Here is a 17732-nt window from a genome sequence, read left to right on the forward strand (position 1 = left end):
TGGAGCAGTTGGTGTAAAGGTAAATGCAATTGTAGAGAGATTGTAAGGAAGGATTGTCAGTGTCATAGTGTCATAGTGTCATTGTCATAGTCATAAATGGTTAGTTGGATGAGTTGAAATGTGTTTACTCTAATATAAGACTTACCAGGAAGAAGGGTGATAAGCTTAGAGCATGGATCAGTACATGGAATTATGACATTATGCCCATTACAAAGACTTGGCCTTTACTAGGGCAGGAATAACTGCTGGATATTCCAAGGTTTAGATGTTTCAAAAGGGACTGGGGGAGATGGTATTGATAATCAGGGATAATATCACAGCTGTGGAAAAGAAGGATGTCTTGGAGGGATATAATATAGCAAAGGGGAGGACATAGAAGATTGCAAAAATTAGTGGGAAACTAGAGGATTAGGAAGCTTTTAAAAACCCAATAGCAACAAAAAAAAAACCCAATAAGGACAGAAACGATGAAATAGGAAGGTAAGCTAGCTAATAATATAAAACACCAAAAGTCTTTGAGATATATAAAGAGTAAAAGAGAACTGTGAGTGGATACTGGACCACTGAAAAAAATGATGCTGGAGAGGTAGTAATGTGGGGGGGGGGGGAGTGGGGGAACACACACAAATGGCAGAAAAACTCAGTAATTATTTTGTGCCTGTCTTCACTGTAGAAGACAACAACAGTATGCCAAAATTGGAGAGTGCTTGGTGGTAGAAGTGAGTGTAGTTGATATTACTAAGCAGAAGGTGCTTGGTAAGCTGAAAGGTCTGAAGGTAGATAATTCACTTGTACAAAATGGACTACACCCCAGGGTTCTAAATGAGGTAGCTAAAGGGATTGCAGAGGCATTCATAGTGATCTTTTGAGAATGATAAGATTCTGAAATGGTTCTGGAAGATTGGAAAATTGCAAATGTTCTTTAAGAAGGGAGGAAAGCATATAAAAGGAAATTATAGGCCAGTTAGCCTGACTTCAGTGTTTGGGAAGATATTGGAGTCCAATATTAAGGATGAAATTTTAGAGTGCTTGAAAGCACATGATAAGATGGGCCAAAGTCAGCATACCCTCCTTAAGGGAGGCTGACAAATCTATTGGAATTCTTTGAGGAAACAACAAGCAGAGTCAGTGGGTTTTGTTAACATGGATTTTCTGAAGGCCTTTGACAAGTTGCTGCACACAAGGCTGCTAAACAGCATAAAAGCCCATGGTATTACCGGAAAGATACTGTCATGGATAGAAGATTGGCTAATTGTCAGGAGGCAAAGAGTAGGAATAAAGAGGAACTTTTTGGTTTACTGCTAGTGATTAGAGGTATCCTGCAGGGAGACGATGTTGAGACTGCTTCCTTTCAAATTATACCATATGTTAACGATGATGGAATAGATGGCTTTGTGGCCAAGTTTGCAGAAGATACAAAGATAAGTGGAGAGGCAGGTAGTGTTGAGGAAGCAGGGAGTCTGCAGAAGGACTTGGATGGGACAGATTAGGAAAATGGACAAGTATCAGATGGAATATAATTTAGGATAGCATATGGTCATGCACATTAGTAGAAGGAATAAAGATGTAGACTATTTTTAAAAAGAGAGAAAGTTCAGCAATCAGAGGTTCAATGGATTTGGGAGAACTTGTGCATGATCCCTTAAAGGTTAACTTGCCGGTTAAGTCAGTGGTAAGGAAGACAGATGCAAGGTTAACATTCATTTCGAGAGGACTAGAATATAACAGTAGGGATATATAAAGCATTGGTCATACTGCACTTTTGTGAGTATTGTGAGCAGTTACAGGTCCCATATCTAAGAAAGGATATGTTGGTAATGTAGAAGGTCCAGAGAAGTTTCACAAATATGATTTTGGGAAAGAAAGAGTTAACGTAGGGGGAGAATTTGATGGCTCTGGGCCTGTACTCACTGGAGATTAGAAGAATAAGGGTGGATCTCATTGAAACCTATTGAATATTGAAAGGCCTAGATAGAATGGATGTGGAGAGGATGTTTCCTCTGTGGGGGAGTCTGGGACAAGAGGGCACAGCCTTAGAATAAAAGAATGTCCCTTTCGAACAGAAATGAGGAGGAATTTATTTAACCAAAGGATGACGAATCTATGGAATTCATTGCCACAGCCAGTGGTGGGGGCCAAGTCATTGGGTATAATTAAAGTGGAGGTTGATAGGTTTTTGGGTGGTAAGGGTTATGGGTAGAAGGCAGATAAATAGGGTTGAGAGGGATAATAAATCAACCATGATGAAATGGTGGAATAAAATGGCCTGTTTCTGGTCATATGTTTCATGGGATCATCTACTGAGTCAGTGTGGATGGAGGTCAAAAACAGGAAGGGAGCAATTATACTATTGGAAGTAGTCACTAGGCCCCCAATAGCAGCAGATCAGTTGGAAAGGTGCAAAAATAATAAGTTTATTGCCATGGGTGACTTCAATTTCCCTAATATTTATTGTCCACCCCCTTAGTGCAAGAGGCTTAGATGGGACAGAATCTGATAGGTACTAAGAAGAAGGATTCCTGACACAGTATGTGGACAAGCCAACCAGAAAAAAGGCAATGAACCTGGTTAGATGACAGATCTCTCAGTGAATGAGCATTTCACAAACAGTGATCACAACTCTCTGACCTTTAACACAGATGTGGGCAAGGATAGGTGCAGATTGTATTTATTTGAGGAAGGGCTAATTATGATGCTATTGGGGAGCACTGTAAACTGGGAACAGATATTCTTAGAGAAATGTACATAGAAATGTGGAGGTTGTTTATAAAACACTTGCATGGGGTCCTGTATAGGGTTGTCCCACTGATGCACAGAAAGTATGGTTGACAAGAAGTGTGGAACATTTAATCAAGAGGAGGAAGGAAGCATACAGGTTTAGGAAGCAAAGATCAGATAGGGCTCTGGAGAGTTACAAGACAGCCAAGATGCAGCTTAAGAAAGGACTTAGGAGAGCTAGAAGGCACATGATAAGGCATTGGTTTGTAGGGTTAGAGAAAAACCCAAAGCATTCTACATGTACATTAAGAACAGAAGAATGATTAGAATGAGGGTAGGACTGATCAGGAATAAAAGAACAAAACATGTGCCTGGAGTCAAAGCAGGTAAGGGAGGTCCTTAATGAATGCTTTGCTCCAGTATTCACCAGTGAGTATTGGTGAGACACCTTGAAAAATGTGAGATAAGTGTCGAACGAGCTAGTGTGTTGGAACCATTGAAAACATTAGGACAGAAAAGTCCACGGGGCCAGATTGGATGTACTCCAGGGTACTGGAGGAGGCGATAAGAGATTGCTGCTCCATTAGCAGTGATCTTTGTGTCCTCACTATTCACATGAGTAGCACTAGATGAGGAATAGAGGGATCTTGGCATCCAATTCCATAGATCCCTCAAGGTGGTTGCACAAGTTGACAGAGTGGTTAAGGTGTTTGGTGTACTGGCCTTTGTTAATCAAGGGACTGAGTTTAAGAGTCATGAGTTAATATTGCAGCTCTATAAAACTCTGGTTATACCACACTCGGAGTATTGTGTTCAGTTCTTGTACAGCTAGTATGGCTAATATGAGAGGTCAGAAGTAGGTGTTTTGCATATCCTGCCAGAGTCAGGATGTGTAGAGGAGGCTTTTTCTAAATGCAGAATGGCAGAGACAATTTAGCAGTGAGCAATCACTTTAATAATAAAACAAAAAGTAACAGGCCAGGTGGGGCTACAAAACAAGAGAGAATGGATACTTAACGCGATAAGACAACAAGGTAACTGAAGGCTAGGAGCAACCGGTTGAGGCTGGCTGGTTCAATGGGTGAGCAAGCACCGTGGATGAGAGATGGGTTTAAAACAGGTGACATGTTAGAAACAAGTGACATATGGAAAAAGACTACAGTCAATGTTTCGGGCAGGATGAAGGGTCTTGGCCTGAAAAGTTGACAATACTCTTTTCCATAGATGCTGCCTGGCCTGCTGTTTCTCTAAAATTTTGTGTGTGTTGCTTAGATTTTCAGCATTTGCAGATTTTCTCTTGTTTGTAGTAGGTAACTCCCTTTAGCTGTGTGGAGACTCTGAGAGGCCATGATTGTAATTGGCCAACAGTGCTTCTGCATTCCAGCTGCACTCCTTGCAAAGGTCCTGAATTCCACAGAGCAATCCAGCACAGTCCATGACCTTTGACAAAGGTGAAGTATCTGAACCACTGCCTCCCTATCACTTCCCAGATGGTTGAAAACCTGGCCCATCTCAGTGGTGAATTCTTCATGTTTATTGCAGATGGTGATTTTATTGCCGCTGTTAACAGTGGTCCAGGTCAGGGCTCGCCCAGTCAAGAGAGATGATGAAGGCAATCTTGGCGTGGTTTGTAGAATACAAAGATGGCTGCATTGGGAAAGGAAGTTGCAGCATTGGGTTGGTGATCCATCAGAGTGTTCAGGCACTGGAATCCAGGGCTCTGAGGGATAAGGTTGACTGGTGCAGAGTTGCTATAATGAGATGGAGAGCTGGTTGAGCGTGGCAAGCAGATGGAAAAACATTTCCTGCTGCTTCTGGATCATGTAGTCTTCAAGGTGGATGACTTCTTTTAGGCGAGTAAACTCTGTTGTGTCCACACATTATGTCAGAAAATGTAGAGGAGGCTTGTTCTAAATGCAGAGCGGCAGATACAACTTAGCAGTGGGTGATCACTTTGATAATAAACTGCAAGATAATAAGCTGGCAGCGGGACACACAAAAAAAGAGAATAGATACTTAACGCGACAAGGCAACAAGGTAACTGAAGGCTAAGAGCAACTGGTTGAGACTGGCTAGTTCAATGGGTAAGCAAGCACTGTGGATGAGAGATGGGTTTAAAATCAGTTTAATTTCTTTGAGCTTTTTAAAAAAAAACTAGAAAATTCTATTACACACAAAACTTCCTAAGCTGGATCTACAGGTTTACTCTTATAGAGAAAGTGTGTTGCAAATTATCCCTGTGCAGTTCTATTGGAAAAGGTGGAGATAGAATAACTTAATAACCTTATACTAAAATTAAGCAGACTCAAATGCCATTATGCAATTTTATTTACATGCATAACCAATGTCAAGCACCTTGAAGGAAATCACTGAAGTAACAGAAAGTGATGGTGGATGGGTGGGAACTGTGCAATAGCTAATATCTTAGATTCCCCATTCTTGCAGCAATTTACATAGGTTGTACCCAATGAGCTTTCTCACTGGTTCTTATTTATGCTATAAAACTAGATACATACACAATTATGATAAGTATACTTTGTGAAAAGAATACTGTAGGTATGACCATGCATTGTCATTTTAATTAACTAATATTTCTAGGAATAAGAGTACACCCTCTCAATACTTACACGGAACTAGCTTTGGATTGAGGTGGAGGATACTGAGTGTTCAAGACAAGATTGTATCCTGTCTGAACAGCAAATAAAATATAATATTTTGTAATACAGATGCATAGAGGTTTTTCTTCTATAATAGCAGTGAGTACTTTTAAACAATAAGCACTTAGGGTTATGGCTAACCTTATCTTTTAAACAGGTCTGTTCCCCCCCAATTAAAACACAACCAAAAACTGCAGTTTTTAAAGTTATTAATGCAGTATTAAAAGAGCTACTCAAAGGACAATTAAGAGACATCTTGATACCTCCCAAAAACCTTCCATGCTTGTTATTGACTTAAAGTTTACTTGATTGATGAAGGAGGTGGTTTCTAGGAAGAGCTTAGACATAATGTTGTTGAAGAAATACATATTGTAATTTACCATTCCAAAGGTCACTGAAAAAGAAAACAAAACCATGAAAGTACTTGGGCATCAAAAGAACCTGGCATACCAGTATAAATATACTAAAACAGTTCAAATCTATTTTGTACCACTAATAAGATATGCTTCTCTGGCCTCTACACAAAGGCTAATAGTCTAATAATGGAAAATAATTTTAAGGTGATTGGAGGAAAGTATGGGGGAGGGGGATGTCAGAGGTAAGTTCTTTACACAAAGAGTGGTGGGTGCGTAGGTTGCCCTGCTAGGAGTGGTGGTGGTGGTGGTGGGGAGTGTATGTTAGGGTATTTACTAAACTCCTGTTCTATGACTCTTGTAATGTTCTATATCTTTCAGCAATGGAGTAGCCTTATCCCTGATGGTCCTGTATTTTTAACTTGGACATTCCAAATTCAGTCCAAACCAAACTTTCCATTGGGACTTCCAATTAAAATTGAGGGGCAGAGGCTGTATTATTCCATCAAAGTATAACTGCAGGCATTTCAAGAAACTGCATGGGTTTATTGGAGGAAAATGCACTGAAGGCAGCAGGAAGTGGAAGCTCTTTATTTTGCTGCCTGTTTTCCTGTGAAACACAGATCAGTTGGCTGGTGTAAATAAAATAAAGCTTTGCAGCTTGGTAAACTTGATGGACTTTCCCTGCTGTTGTTCACATTTAGTTAAACATAATGGTTTCCCTGACAGAATGGTGGAAAGTTTCTATTAATTGCCAAAATGTCAATGCTATTTTGAGAAAGGCAGAGCTGAATACTTCATTATGATGGAATAAAGATACTTCATTCAACTGGTTTTAAAATTGCTTAATATGTAAAAGCACACTTTATTAATTGAAGATTTAAGAACCAGGTTATGAACAGCTGAACATGTAGCTGCCCTGAACATACAAACAAGCATCTAGGAAGTCAGCAGGATGAACTTGTTGGCTGATGCAGGGTTGCAGGCGAGTGGGAAAAAGTGCTTTCTTTCTTTCTTTCTTTTTCAATCTTTTTATTGAGTTTCATATATACATATAAAAAAAAACATAACATAATAATGAGTAAATTATGAATACAATAGACTTGAAGTCATGTTAATAATAAGATAACAATATCCTATTAAACATCAACAGAAAAAAATACCTTAATCAATCAAGTCCATATGATTATATATGAAAAAAAAACAAAAATAACTGTTAAAAGAAGAAAAAATTTGAAAATATGTGAAAAAAATATATATTAAGAAAAATAAAACACTAAACTAAACTAACATGGGCAATAATAATAGCTTACAAGTATATGATAGTGTCAAAAAACTCCAGAACTCCATACCTGAACATGAATATGCAGAAAGAAGGTCTGGAAAAGGCCAAATTAATTCATATGAAAATGTCAAATAAACGGTCTCCAAGTTTCTTCAAATTTAATTGATGAGTCAAAAATAGTGCTTCTAATTTTTTCCAGGCTCAGATAAGAAATAGTTTGAGAAAACCACTGGAACGTGGTAGGAGGATTTACTTCTTTCCAGTTTTGTAATATAGACCTTCTGGCCATTAATGTTACAAAAGCAATCATTCGTCTGATTGAAGGGGAAAACTGATTACCATCTTCATTTGGTATGCCAAAAATTGCAGTAATAAAATGAGGTTGTAAATCTATATTCCAAATTGAGGAAATGGTAGTAAATATGTCCTTCCAATAGTTATGTAAAGTGGGACATGACCAAAACATATGGGTCAATGAGGCCACTTCTGAATGACATCTGTCACATTGAGGGTTAATATGAGAATAGAATCGAGCAAGTTTATCTTTAGACATATGAGCTCTAGGTACAATTTTAAATTGTATTAAAGCATGTTTAGCACATATAGAAGAGGAATTAACCATTTGCAAAATTTTTTCCCATTTATCTGTTGATATATTATATCGAAGTTCTTTTTCCCATTCTTGTTTAATTCTAACTGATATTTCTGGTTGTATCTTCATAATCATATTATAAATAAAAGCTACTAATCCCTTCTGACAAGGGTTTAAGGTAAAAATCAAATCTGTAAAATCCACTAAAGTTGAATTAGGAAAAGATGGTAAAACTTTATGTAAGAAATTTCTAATTTGTAAATATCTGAAAAAATTAGATTTAGGTAATTCAAATTTGTTGGAAAGTTGGTCAAATGACATCAAAGTATCTTCAAAAAAAAGATCACGAAAACATTTTATACCTTTCTTTTTCCATATGTTAAAAGCTTGATCTGTCCAAGAGGGTTTAAAAAAGAAATTAAGTAAGATAGGGCTATCAAGAACAAAGTTTTTCAAAGTAAAAAACTTACGAAATTGAAACCAAATTCGTAATGTATGTTTAATAACAGGATTAGATATTTGTTTATTAAATTTAACCAAATCAGCAGGAAGACAAGAACCAAGAACAGAGAATAGAGAATATTCCTTTACCTCATTACATTCTAAATTTACCCACTGTGGGCACAATGGTGAATCCAAATCTAGTTTCCAATACATTAAATTACGAATATTATTTGCCCAATAATAAAATCTAAAGTTAGGTAAAGCTAAACCACCATCTTTTTTAGATTTTTGTAATTGCCTTTTACTTAACCTAGGATTTTTATTTTGCCACACAAATGAGGAAATTTTTGAATCAATGTTATCAAAAAAAGATTTAGAAATAAAAATTGGTAAGGCTTGAAATAAGTATAAAAATTTCGGTAAAATCATCATTTTAATAGCATTAATCCGACCAATTAATGATAAAAATAAAGGAGACCATCTTGTAGTAAGTTGATGAATTTGATGAAGCATAGGTAAAAAATTCAGTCTAAATAAATCTTTATATTTCTTGGTAATTTTTATACCTAAATAGGTAAAGTTATCAGTAACAACTTTAAATGGTATCCTATCACTCAATAAAGTTTGTGCATTTAAAGGAAATAATTCACTCTTATCTAAGTTTAGTTTATAACCAGAAAAAATACCAAATTGAACCAACAAGGATAAAATAGCGGGAATAGACCTATCAGGGTCAGAAATATATAACAGCAAGTCATCAGCATAAAGTGATAATTTGTATAACTTCTCATTACGGGTAATACCAAAAATATTAGGAGATTCACGAATAGCAATAGCTAAAGGTTCTAATGCAATATTAAATAATAAAGGACTTAAGGGACAGCCTTGTCTTGTACCACGAGATAATTGAAAAAAAGAGGATCTATAGTTATTTGTAAGAACAGAAGCAACAGGTTTATAATATATTAATTTAATCCATGATATAAAGTTAGGACTAAAATTAAAATTTCTCAATGTATTAAATAAGTATGTCCATTCAACTCTATCAAAAGCTTTTTCAGCATCTAATGAAATAACACATTCTGGGATTGTGGGTGGTGAAATATGAATTATATTAATCAATTTTCTAACATTAAAAAAGGAATACCGATTCCTCATAAAACCAGTTTGATCTTCTGAAATAATCTGTGATAGTACTTTTTCTAATCTAATGGCTAAAATTTTTGTAAGAATCTTAGAATCTACATTTAGTAGTGATATAGGGCGATAAGATGCACATAAAGTAGGATCTTTATCTTTTTTGAGAATTAGAGAGATATTAGCTTCATAAAAAGATTGAGGTAATCTCTTCTTAGCAAGCGCATCATTAAAAATTTCACATAACCAAGGAGAGAGCAAAGAAGAAAAAGTTTTAAAAAATTCTACTATATAACCATCAGGACCAGGAGCTTTCCCTGAATTCATTGATGAGATAGCCTCTCCTATTTCCACCATAGAGATAGGAGCATCTAACAGGCTATGGTCTTCATCTATCAGTTTAGGAATATTCAAATTGTTAAAAAAATTATCTATCATGGAAAAGTGCTTTCTGTCTGCCCCACTGCAACACATGGGGGATGGTTTGGTCTGAGCAGAACTGGGCATGCTGACCACTCTGATTCACTCACAGAGGCAGTGAAGCCCGTTTACTTTCCTGTCACAGCTGTTCCTGTTCATTTCCAATTTAACTGCAGTTCGTGTTGCTAACAGGTTTGAGGATCAGAATTCTCTTGAATGAAGCACAATGGCCTAATGTAAGTTAATTAACTAATAAAAAACAGATGCTCAAGAAACTCCCATAAGATAAATACACTCAAAAAACAAATAGTTACAAGACCCAGCTAATTAATAGAACTACATTTTGAGAAGAATATTCCAAGTGACATCCAGATCCATTTAATATTAGGAAGGTAAATAGATAGTACTTGGTGTAGAGCTAATTAGTTAATGACAGCTTTCTCATCTGGTATAAATCCAAAATAATGCCCTCCTCTGTTTAAACAGGCTCAATCTTCCAAATATTCTTTCCAGTTCTCCTTCATATGTCCCAGGTACATGTGACTGACAGGTTTTCTTAGAAATTAGATTCTTGATTTAACTATAAGAGTACAGGTGCAAATAGGTAAATATTTGAAGTATATCCAGCTAAAAAATGTTACTCCTATTTTCTCAACTGCAATGGCATGATCCCTAATTTATGTATTAAATTTGTATTTTAACATTCTATTCTGTTTTGCTTGTATTCCCAGTTAGTTTGATACCATGCATCCAAGACATTGAACAAATTTCCTCCTGTTTATCTTTGTAGTATTAAGCACAAACTATATTGAGTATTCACAAATGATTTCCCCAAAATTTACATGAGGGCCGGCACTGCTAAATTCCTGATAGTAAAACTTCTATTCTGCTGCATTGAACTGTGAAATTCGGAGAAAATGAAACAGCTAGGAGAATGGCTAGGTCCTTTGAGACAATTCAGTGTCATATCGGATTACCTGCTCTAGTTTCATATTCTCTCCTTATTCCCCGATTCACTTCCTAACTAAACATCTAGTGCTCTCAGCCTTGAGTATCCTCAATGACTCAATCCAACGTCCTCTGGGATATAGAGTCCAAAGAATGAAGATGGATGAAGAAGTTTCTCCAGTTACCTGCTAAAAAAGATAGTCTCAAGCCATTTCCATGTTATGTCCCTTATGCTGCCGTATTTGCTAATTAGTTAGACTGTTTTCTGCCTATTTATTTCATCCTCCTAATTTACTTTTTCCAACTTAGTTTCACTCATCAATCCCATGCTTGGTGACAAAGTAGGTTCCTGTCTCAATTTTGAAATTCCCACTCTAGTTTCCTTTGGGATTCCTCCTCTATTTTTGGCTTTTTCAACATACTAAACTTTTGTCATCTCCACAGTGGCTAAGCTTCTTTGTTCTAGAATTACCTTCCTAAATTAAATTAATGTTTCTTGATTTGAGTCATGATATGCTCCAGACAACATTTATTTTGGATTTGCGAGTCAAAACTCAATTAATACCAAATTCAACAAATCAATAAAAATAGGAAATTGATTTTGTATTTAACTACTAAATGGTTATGGTTTCCTTAAGGGATTCCTTTCTAATGATTAACTAAGTTTATTTTGTATTTTCCTTTAGCAAATTGAGAATAATTTCACTCTCTTAAGGACACTTGACTCAGAAATCCAAAGAACTAACAGACTCACAGGCTTTCAACTTAATTCATTTTCATTCTTTTTTTTTATCTTATATACAATATTAAATATTCACTCAAAAATACTATAATGACAGTTGCACATTTTAATGATTCTCAAATCTATTACAATGAGTGCTTTTTCTGTCCTCTCTACATTAAACTTGTGACTGGTTGAAGTAATGTGTTCATTTTCATTCTCCATGTTTACCCATTTCTTTTCTGTCTCCATTACCTTTTACCCTTGCAACACACAGAAAATACTGTAGGAACTTAGCAGGCCAGGCAACATTTACAGAAAAGAGTACAGTCGACATTTCAGACTGAAGCTCTTCTACAGTCTATTCTTCCTGCTGAAGGGTTTCAGCCCCAAACTGTGGTCTTTTCCATTGGTGCTGCCTAGCCTGTTGAGTTCCTCCAGCATTTTGTGTGAGTTGCTTGGATTTCCAGCATCTGCAGATTTTCTCTTGTTAGTGACCTTTTATCCTTGTTTTATATATATATAAAGCCATGTGCACTCTTGCTACATTGATATGCTCTATCAAACCCATGACAACTTTGCCATCTTCTTCCAGATTCACTTGAAGCAACTGCCAATATCTGTTATCAAATCAGCACTATCCTGAATATTTGACAAATATGGAGCTTTTGCTGTAACAGCATCTGACAGCTCCACTGCAGAAATAGTTTCTAGGCCAGGGTGCAGGATTGTTGAACTATTTCTCTGCATTGAATGTATTGGACATATCCTAGTATACTTACACTATGTGTGTTTGACTCCTGATAGATTTTAATCCATCACTTAAGGATTTTGCATGCAAGTATCCCAGAGAATACTGACAATGCCTGTAGCTACTACTTGGTAGCTGTTTCCATAGTAGATGCGGACAGTAGCTGGGTTTGAGCTGCAAGAAATTCTTAAGTTTTGGTCTAACTGATCATTAATAATGAAGTGAAAGAGCCAAGGTGAATGTCACCAGAGATAACCACTCTTGTAACTTTAATGATTTTTGAAGAGTAAAGTTTTTGCTCAAGTGATCTCCTTTATAGTACAAGTTGAGCACCCTCTACCTGAAAATCCAAAATCCAAAAAGTCTTCAAAATTTTTTTTTTGAGTGCTGGCATGACATCACAAATGAAAATTTCCACAAAGCACTGGGAAGGTTCCCAGGCAATGCACAGAACAGACAGTTCTGAGAAGTGAACTCAAATGTAACGAAGAGAAATTAATCAAAAACAGAAAAACACTGTATAAAGCAAAAAAAATGTTGAACATGTATTGAAAGAGCAGATTTGTCAGCAGGGTAAACATATGCTGCTTATCAGTATGCTGATCATGAAACAAGCAAAGATCCATCACAAAGAACTGAAAATTGAAGGTGATTGCAAATATTCAGCAGGCTGGTTGCAGAAATGTAAGAAAGTGAATGATCAGCCATGATCTCAGAATGGCGGTGCAGACTCGAGGGGCCGAATGGTCTACTTCTGCACCTATTGTCTATTGTCTAAAAGGTACAGCATTAAATTTTTAAAGATTTTACCAATTTTTCAAAAGCAGCAGAGAAATTTATTGATGAGTTTGCCAAATTGCCGCTGATGAAAATCTAACACCAGAACAAGTCTACAATGCTGATTGTTTTTACACCTTACATAAAACCTGAAAAAGTAATATACAAATACAGTGTACTGTAATCAAAAGACGACATTGTAGGTGGAGACAGGAAGCCTGCTGTTGTTTGTTGTTCACAGCTGATTCAGGTAATCTCCTGATGCTGCTGGGCTGCTGTTGTTATCCTGCACATTACATTGATGGAATGTAATAATTTTTACTGTTAAGTACATATATATATGTGTGTGATGAAGGACAAAGGCTGCTTACTGGTAGCACATAATTTCAGAATCAGAAATTATGGCAATCCCAAGCTATTGATCTATATATTCCAAAACCTGAAAAAATATGAATTCTGAAACACTTCTGGTCCCAAGCATTTTGGATAAGGGATACTCAACCTGTATTACCTGCATGTAAACAAGGTTGAGTTGGTAGAACAGCTTATGGCATGGAGTCACAATTTTCATATTTTTGGGGCCTTAATGACTTGGTGCACAACAGGTGCCTAGATTGCCTGTAGAATGGATAATTCTCAATTACGTTAGAGCATCTCATGTATATCAATCAGGTGCTTAGCAAGCTTTTGGACACTAATATCATTGTGTAACTGTGCATTGGGTTGGACATAAGCACCACATTACCATTTCGGTGTTTCTTTCCTATTTGTAGAACTTATCAAATTGTGAGAAATTTCACACAATCTAGCTCGTCATATTAACCATGAAAATATATATAATGCATTTTGATACTTACATATAGATAGATCCAACAGAAAAAATAAATAGAGTAAAAACTCTTGTAGTGTAGATTTCACATATGTCTCTTTGTCGTGAATCAACTTACTTCCAGCTACATATGATGGAAGATGGGAGAGAAAAGATCCATTTTGAAACATTTTACTGAATTGCAATATTGTGATGAACGTGAAAGAAGCAAATCAGCTGTAGTGAATGTTTATCTTATTAAACAATACTTTTGTGCCACGTGCTCTGAATGAGTATATCATTACGGTCACAGACTTCATCAGGTGTGTAGAGGGCTGTGTACCAAAGATATCAATGTGGGTGTTTCAAATCAGAAACTGTGGATTATCCACTCCCTAATGAAGTCCAGGCCCTATATAAGAAATTGAGATTCATAATGCTTTCAAGGATGTCAAGAGAGTCCCAAACCAGTCGCCAGTTATGGTAAGGCTTACATGCTAAAGTGAGCTTGAAAATGAAGTCGGGCAGCATTGCAGACAAAACATCCCCTCCCAATGAGTTTAATAGATGTTTTGAACAGAAGCAGATTGGAATGGATCCACCCATTCCAAAAGCCTCAATTGCACCTGAACCCACAGTCACTGCTGCTGACACAAGATTAGTGATCCAGAGAGTAAATCTGCAGAAAGCATCCAGCCCGAATGGTGTCCCTGTCCATATCCTTAGATCCTGCGAAGATCAACTAGCAGGTGCATTTGCAGGCATTTTTTAATGTCACCCTGCTTCAACCCTGTGGTTCTCACCTGATTTAAGACTCCGACATCCATGAAATGCTTTAAAAAGGCTTGTCATGGCACACTTCAATTCCAGCCTCCCAGACAATCTCAACCCACTGCAATTTACTTGCTGCTTAAATAGGTGCATGGAGAACACTATTTCCCCAGCCCTACACTCATCTCTGGAGCTTCTGGACAATACATTAGATTGAGGGAGGGGTTCAGTGGCGTGCTGCAATGGGGATATTTGGACTATGTAACAGGATAGTGACAGGCTGAGAGAATGTGGTAAATATGGAGTTTAATGTGGGTAAGCATGAGGTCAGGTACTTTTGTAGGAATATTCAAAAAACAGATCACTCCTTAAATGTAAAACAGACCACAACTGAGTCGAGTGAGAGGGAAGTTCTTGTTGATGAAATGCAAAAGGTTAGCATTATATTAAGTAAATACTTATGAGAATAAACATATTGGCCAAGGCATTGTTACAATTGTAGAAAGTGTTGGTGAGGTTGCATGGAATATTGTGTACCCTTAATTTAAAATGAGATACTAACATTGGAGATAGACCAACAGAGATTCACTATGCTATTTCTTGAGAAGAGAACTAAAAATGGTGAAAGCTGTAAACCTGTATACACAGTGCTTTATTGGAATGAAGAGTGATGTTATTAAAACACTTAAGATCCTATGGGGCATGGATAGATGAATATGCTTCCACGATAGACTCCCTGGTTTACAAATGGATTCTGTTTGTACAGATATCCATCAATTGATATTGTCCACAAGTTGGAAACCCCCCCCTCCCAAAAAAAATCAATACAGCAACTATAAACTCAGTGGCCATTTTATTAGGTACACCAGCCCATTAATGCAGGTATTTAATCACCCAATCATGCGGCAGCACCCAATGCATAAAACTATGTTGATATGGTCAACAGGTTTATTAGTTGCTCAATCCAAACTGAAGAAATATGACCTAAGTGAGTTTGACTGTGGAATGATTGTTGGTGCCATACCGGGTGGCTTGAACATTTCAGGAACTTCTGATCTCCTAGAGTTTGTACACACAGTTTGTAGAATTTACGGAGAACTGTGCGGAAGACAAAAAACAAATCCTGTGAGTGGGAGTTCTGTGCTTGAAAACACCTTGTAAATGAGAGGGTCAGAGGAGAATGGCCTGACTAGTTCAAGCTGACAGGAAGATGATAATAACTCAAATAGCCACGTGTTAGAATAATGGCATCCAGAAGAGCATTTCTGAATGCACCAACGTTGAGCCTTGAAGTGGATGACTGCAGAAGGCCATCAACAGGAGGTACCTAATAAAGTAGGCCCTGAGTGTACCTCCACAGTATTGTAATGAATGGTGCTGATGAGGGTAGATTGGTATGAAAATTGAGTCTCGATGAAGAGCCTCAGCTCTAAATTCAACTGTTTTATTTATTTAATGTATTTATTGTTTTCCAGTCTCTTTACAATGGTATAGAATCAGATGATCCACGCACAATGACCTTGAAGAATCGGTGGATGTTACATTGTTTAATAAAGTAACACTGCACTAGTACTCATGGAAGTGATTGTGACTTATATAAAAGCATGTCCCTTGAGTGGCATCCTGCTGTGAACTTGTGTTATTAAGAGATAAGTGTCTGTTTACTGTGGGAAGTTTACATGTCTTCTTTAAATTTGTGTTTGGCCAATTAGAAAAAATTACTAAAGATGGAGTTAAAGCTATCTCCAAGAACAAATATGTATGGTATGTACACCAGACTTGAACTTAATATTATGGAAATTCGTTCATTTATAGGGGCCACATGTATATTTGGTATTCCTAACACAGGGCCTGTAGGAAATTGTAAAACTGAAGTCAGTATAAGAGATTCATTTGTCTGGCTGGTTGAGGAAAGCCTAAGTACTTGCTCAGTTCTCAGATTCCCTGTGTCTCACAAGGAAATTGTAGAAAAAGTTATGCAACAAATGGCAGGTGCCATTAATTTATCACGATTAGAACCAAGGCCACCAGAAATGGGATTAATTATTCTTGTTAACAACGACTCTTTAAAAAAAATCTCAAGACCTGCCTTTGAGGTATCAAAGGAACGATTCCAAGAAACATCTTTGTATGTGATCTAATATTTCACTCTGCGCATCGTTTATAAACTTTATCAGAATTCAGATTACCTTTTCCACCCCTCTTTCTTGCGATTTGATTGCTCAATAACAATATTGCTCGTTTCGCTAACATATCTCGGCTGCAGTATGCACTAATGACTGGGACTCAGAACAGATTGGGTCGATGGCGCCCCGAGATCGGGAATGGGGGTTTAACGACTTTTCCCGCAGTTCTGGTTTAAAGTTGGAGCGCGAGGGCGCTTGTGTCAGCACACGCCTCACAATTTCAGTGTTAATGATCGCAGGTGAGAGAAGTTTATTATATCCGCGATATAAATATTAGGCACTGGATGATTTCTGAATGCGTCACGGAGGACAAGTTACCGACGTGTATTTGAAAAGAGGGCGGGGGTTAAATTGTTTTGCCCCTCTCGTCCCTCTCCTTAGAGATCTTCCACTGAAATGCATTCTTCGGGGGACGAAGTATTTTTGAGTGGGTAGTGGGCGTCATTGGTCGGTCCAACATTTATTGCCTATAACTAACGGCCCTTGAGAAGATGAGGGTGATAAACTCCCCTCTTAATCTCTGCCAAATTGAAACAATTTATCATAGTTCCCCGTTTTCTGTTCTTTACCCTTGAAACTTTATGTAATAACTGTGTAAACATGGTGTAATGGTCAGTGTGACGATTTTACAGGTGGGGGTGTTCCGGAGCTCTGAGTTCAATTCCTCCCCGTGGGGTGCGTGTTTCCTCCCACAGACCTATTAGCGATAGTAAATTGTCTTGTGATTATTAATCGGGTTTGTTGGGTGTTACTTGGGCTGTTAAATTTAAAAAAAACAACATACTCCACCTGGTCTAGTTTAATCCCCAGAACAAGGTGCAGCACTAATTTGTTATTGAGGGGGAATTGTGATGATTAAGCAACTCTGAGCAGGACCGCTAACGGAACAGTACAGCTCACTGCTTGTCATTCAGCCCACGACCTTATGCCAACCCTTTAATCTCTCCAAGATCAATCTCACATAGCCTTCCCTTTTGCTTTCATCCATGCATCTTTCCAAGAGCCTCTTAAATGCTCCTAATGTATTTGTCCCTATCACTACCACTGGCAGCATGTTCCCCACACTCAGTGCTTTGTGCAAAAAGAGCCTGCCACTAACATCTCCCCTATACTTCCTCCCAACACCTTACTGTCATGCCCTCTTGGATTCTGTCTGGGGAAAAG

The 17732-nt window shown here is 37.4% G+C and overlaps 1 protein-coding gene across 1 annotated transcript in view; it reads right to left on the reverse strand.

Annotated features, from left to right (window-relative positions):
• The window catches only part of LOC132405224 (polycystin-2-like protein 2), a 49821-nt gene extending 36019 nt beyond the window's left edge, over positions 1 to 13802 (reverse strand). Inside the window, exons 1-2 of the mRNA XM_059989912.1 lie at positions 13661 to 13802; positions 5639 to 5769 (exon numbers count right to left, since the gene is read on the reverse strand). Coding sequence (XP_059845895.1) covers positions 5639 to 5769; positions 13661 to 13802 — 273 coding nt within the window. The remainder of the gene's footprint in view (positions 1 to 5638; positions 5770 to 13660) is intronic.
• Between the last annotated feature and the right edge of the window lie 3930 nt (positions 13803 to 17732).

The sequence above is a fragment of the Hypanus sabinus genome, chromosome 15 (genome assembly GCF_030144855.1).
Source record: "Hypanus sabinus isolate sHypSab1 chromosome 15, sHypSab1.hap1, whole genome shotgun sequence".
Taxonomy (NCBI): domain Eukaryota; kingdom Metazoa; phylum Chordata; class Chondrichthyes; order Myliobatiformes; family Dasyatidae; genus Hypanus; species Hypanus sabinus.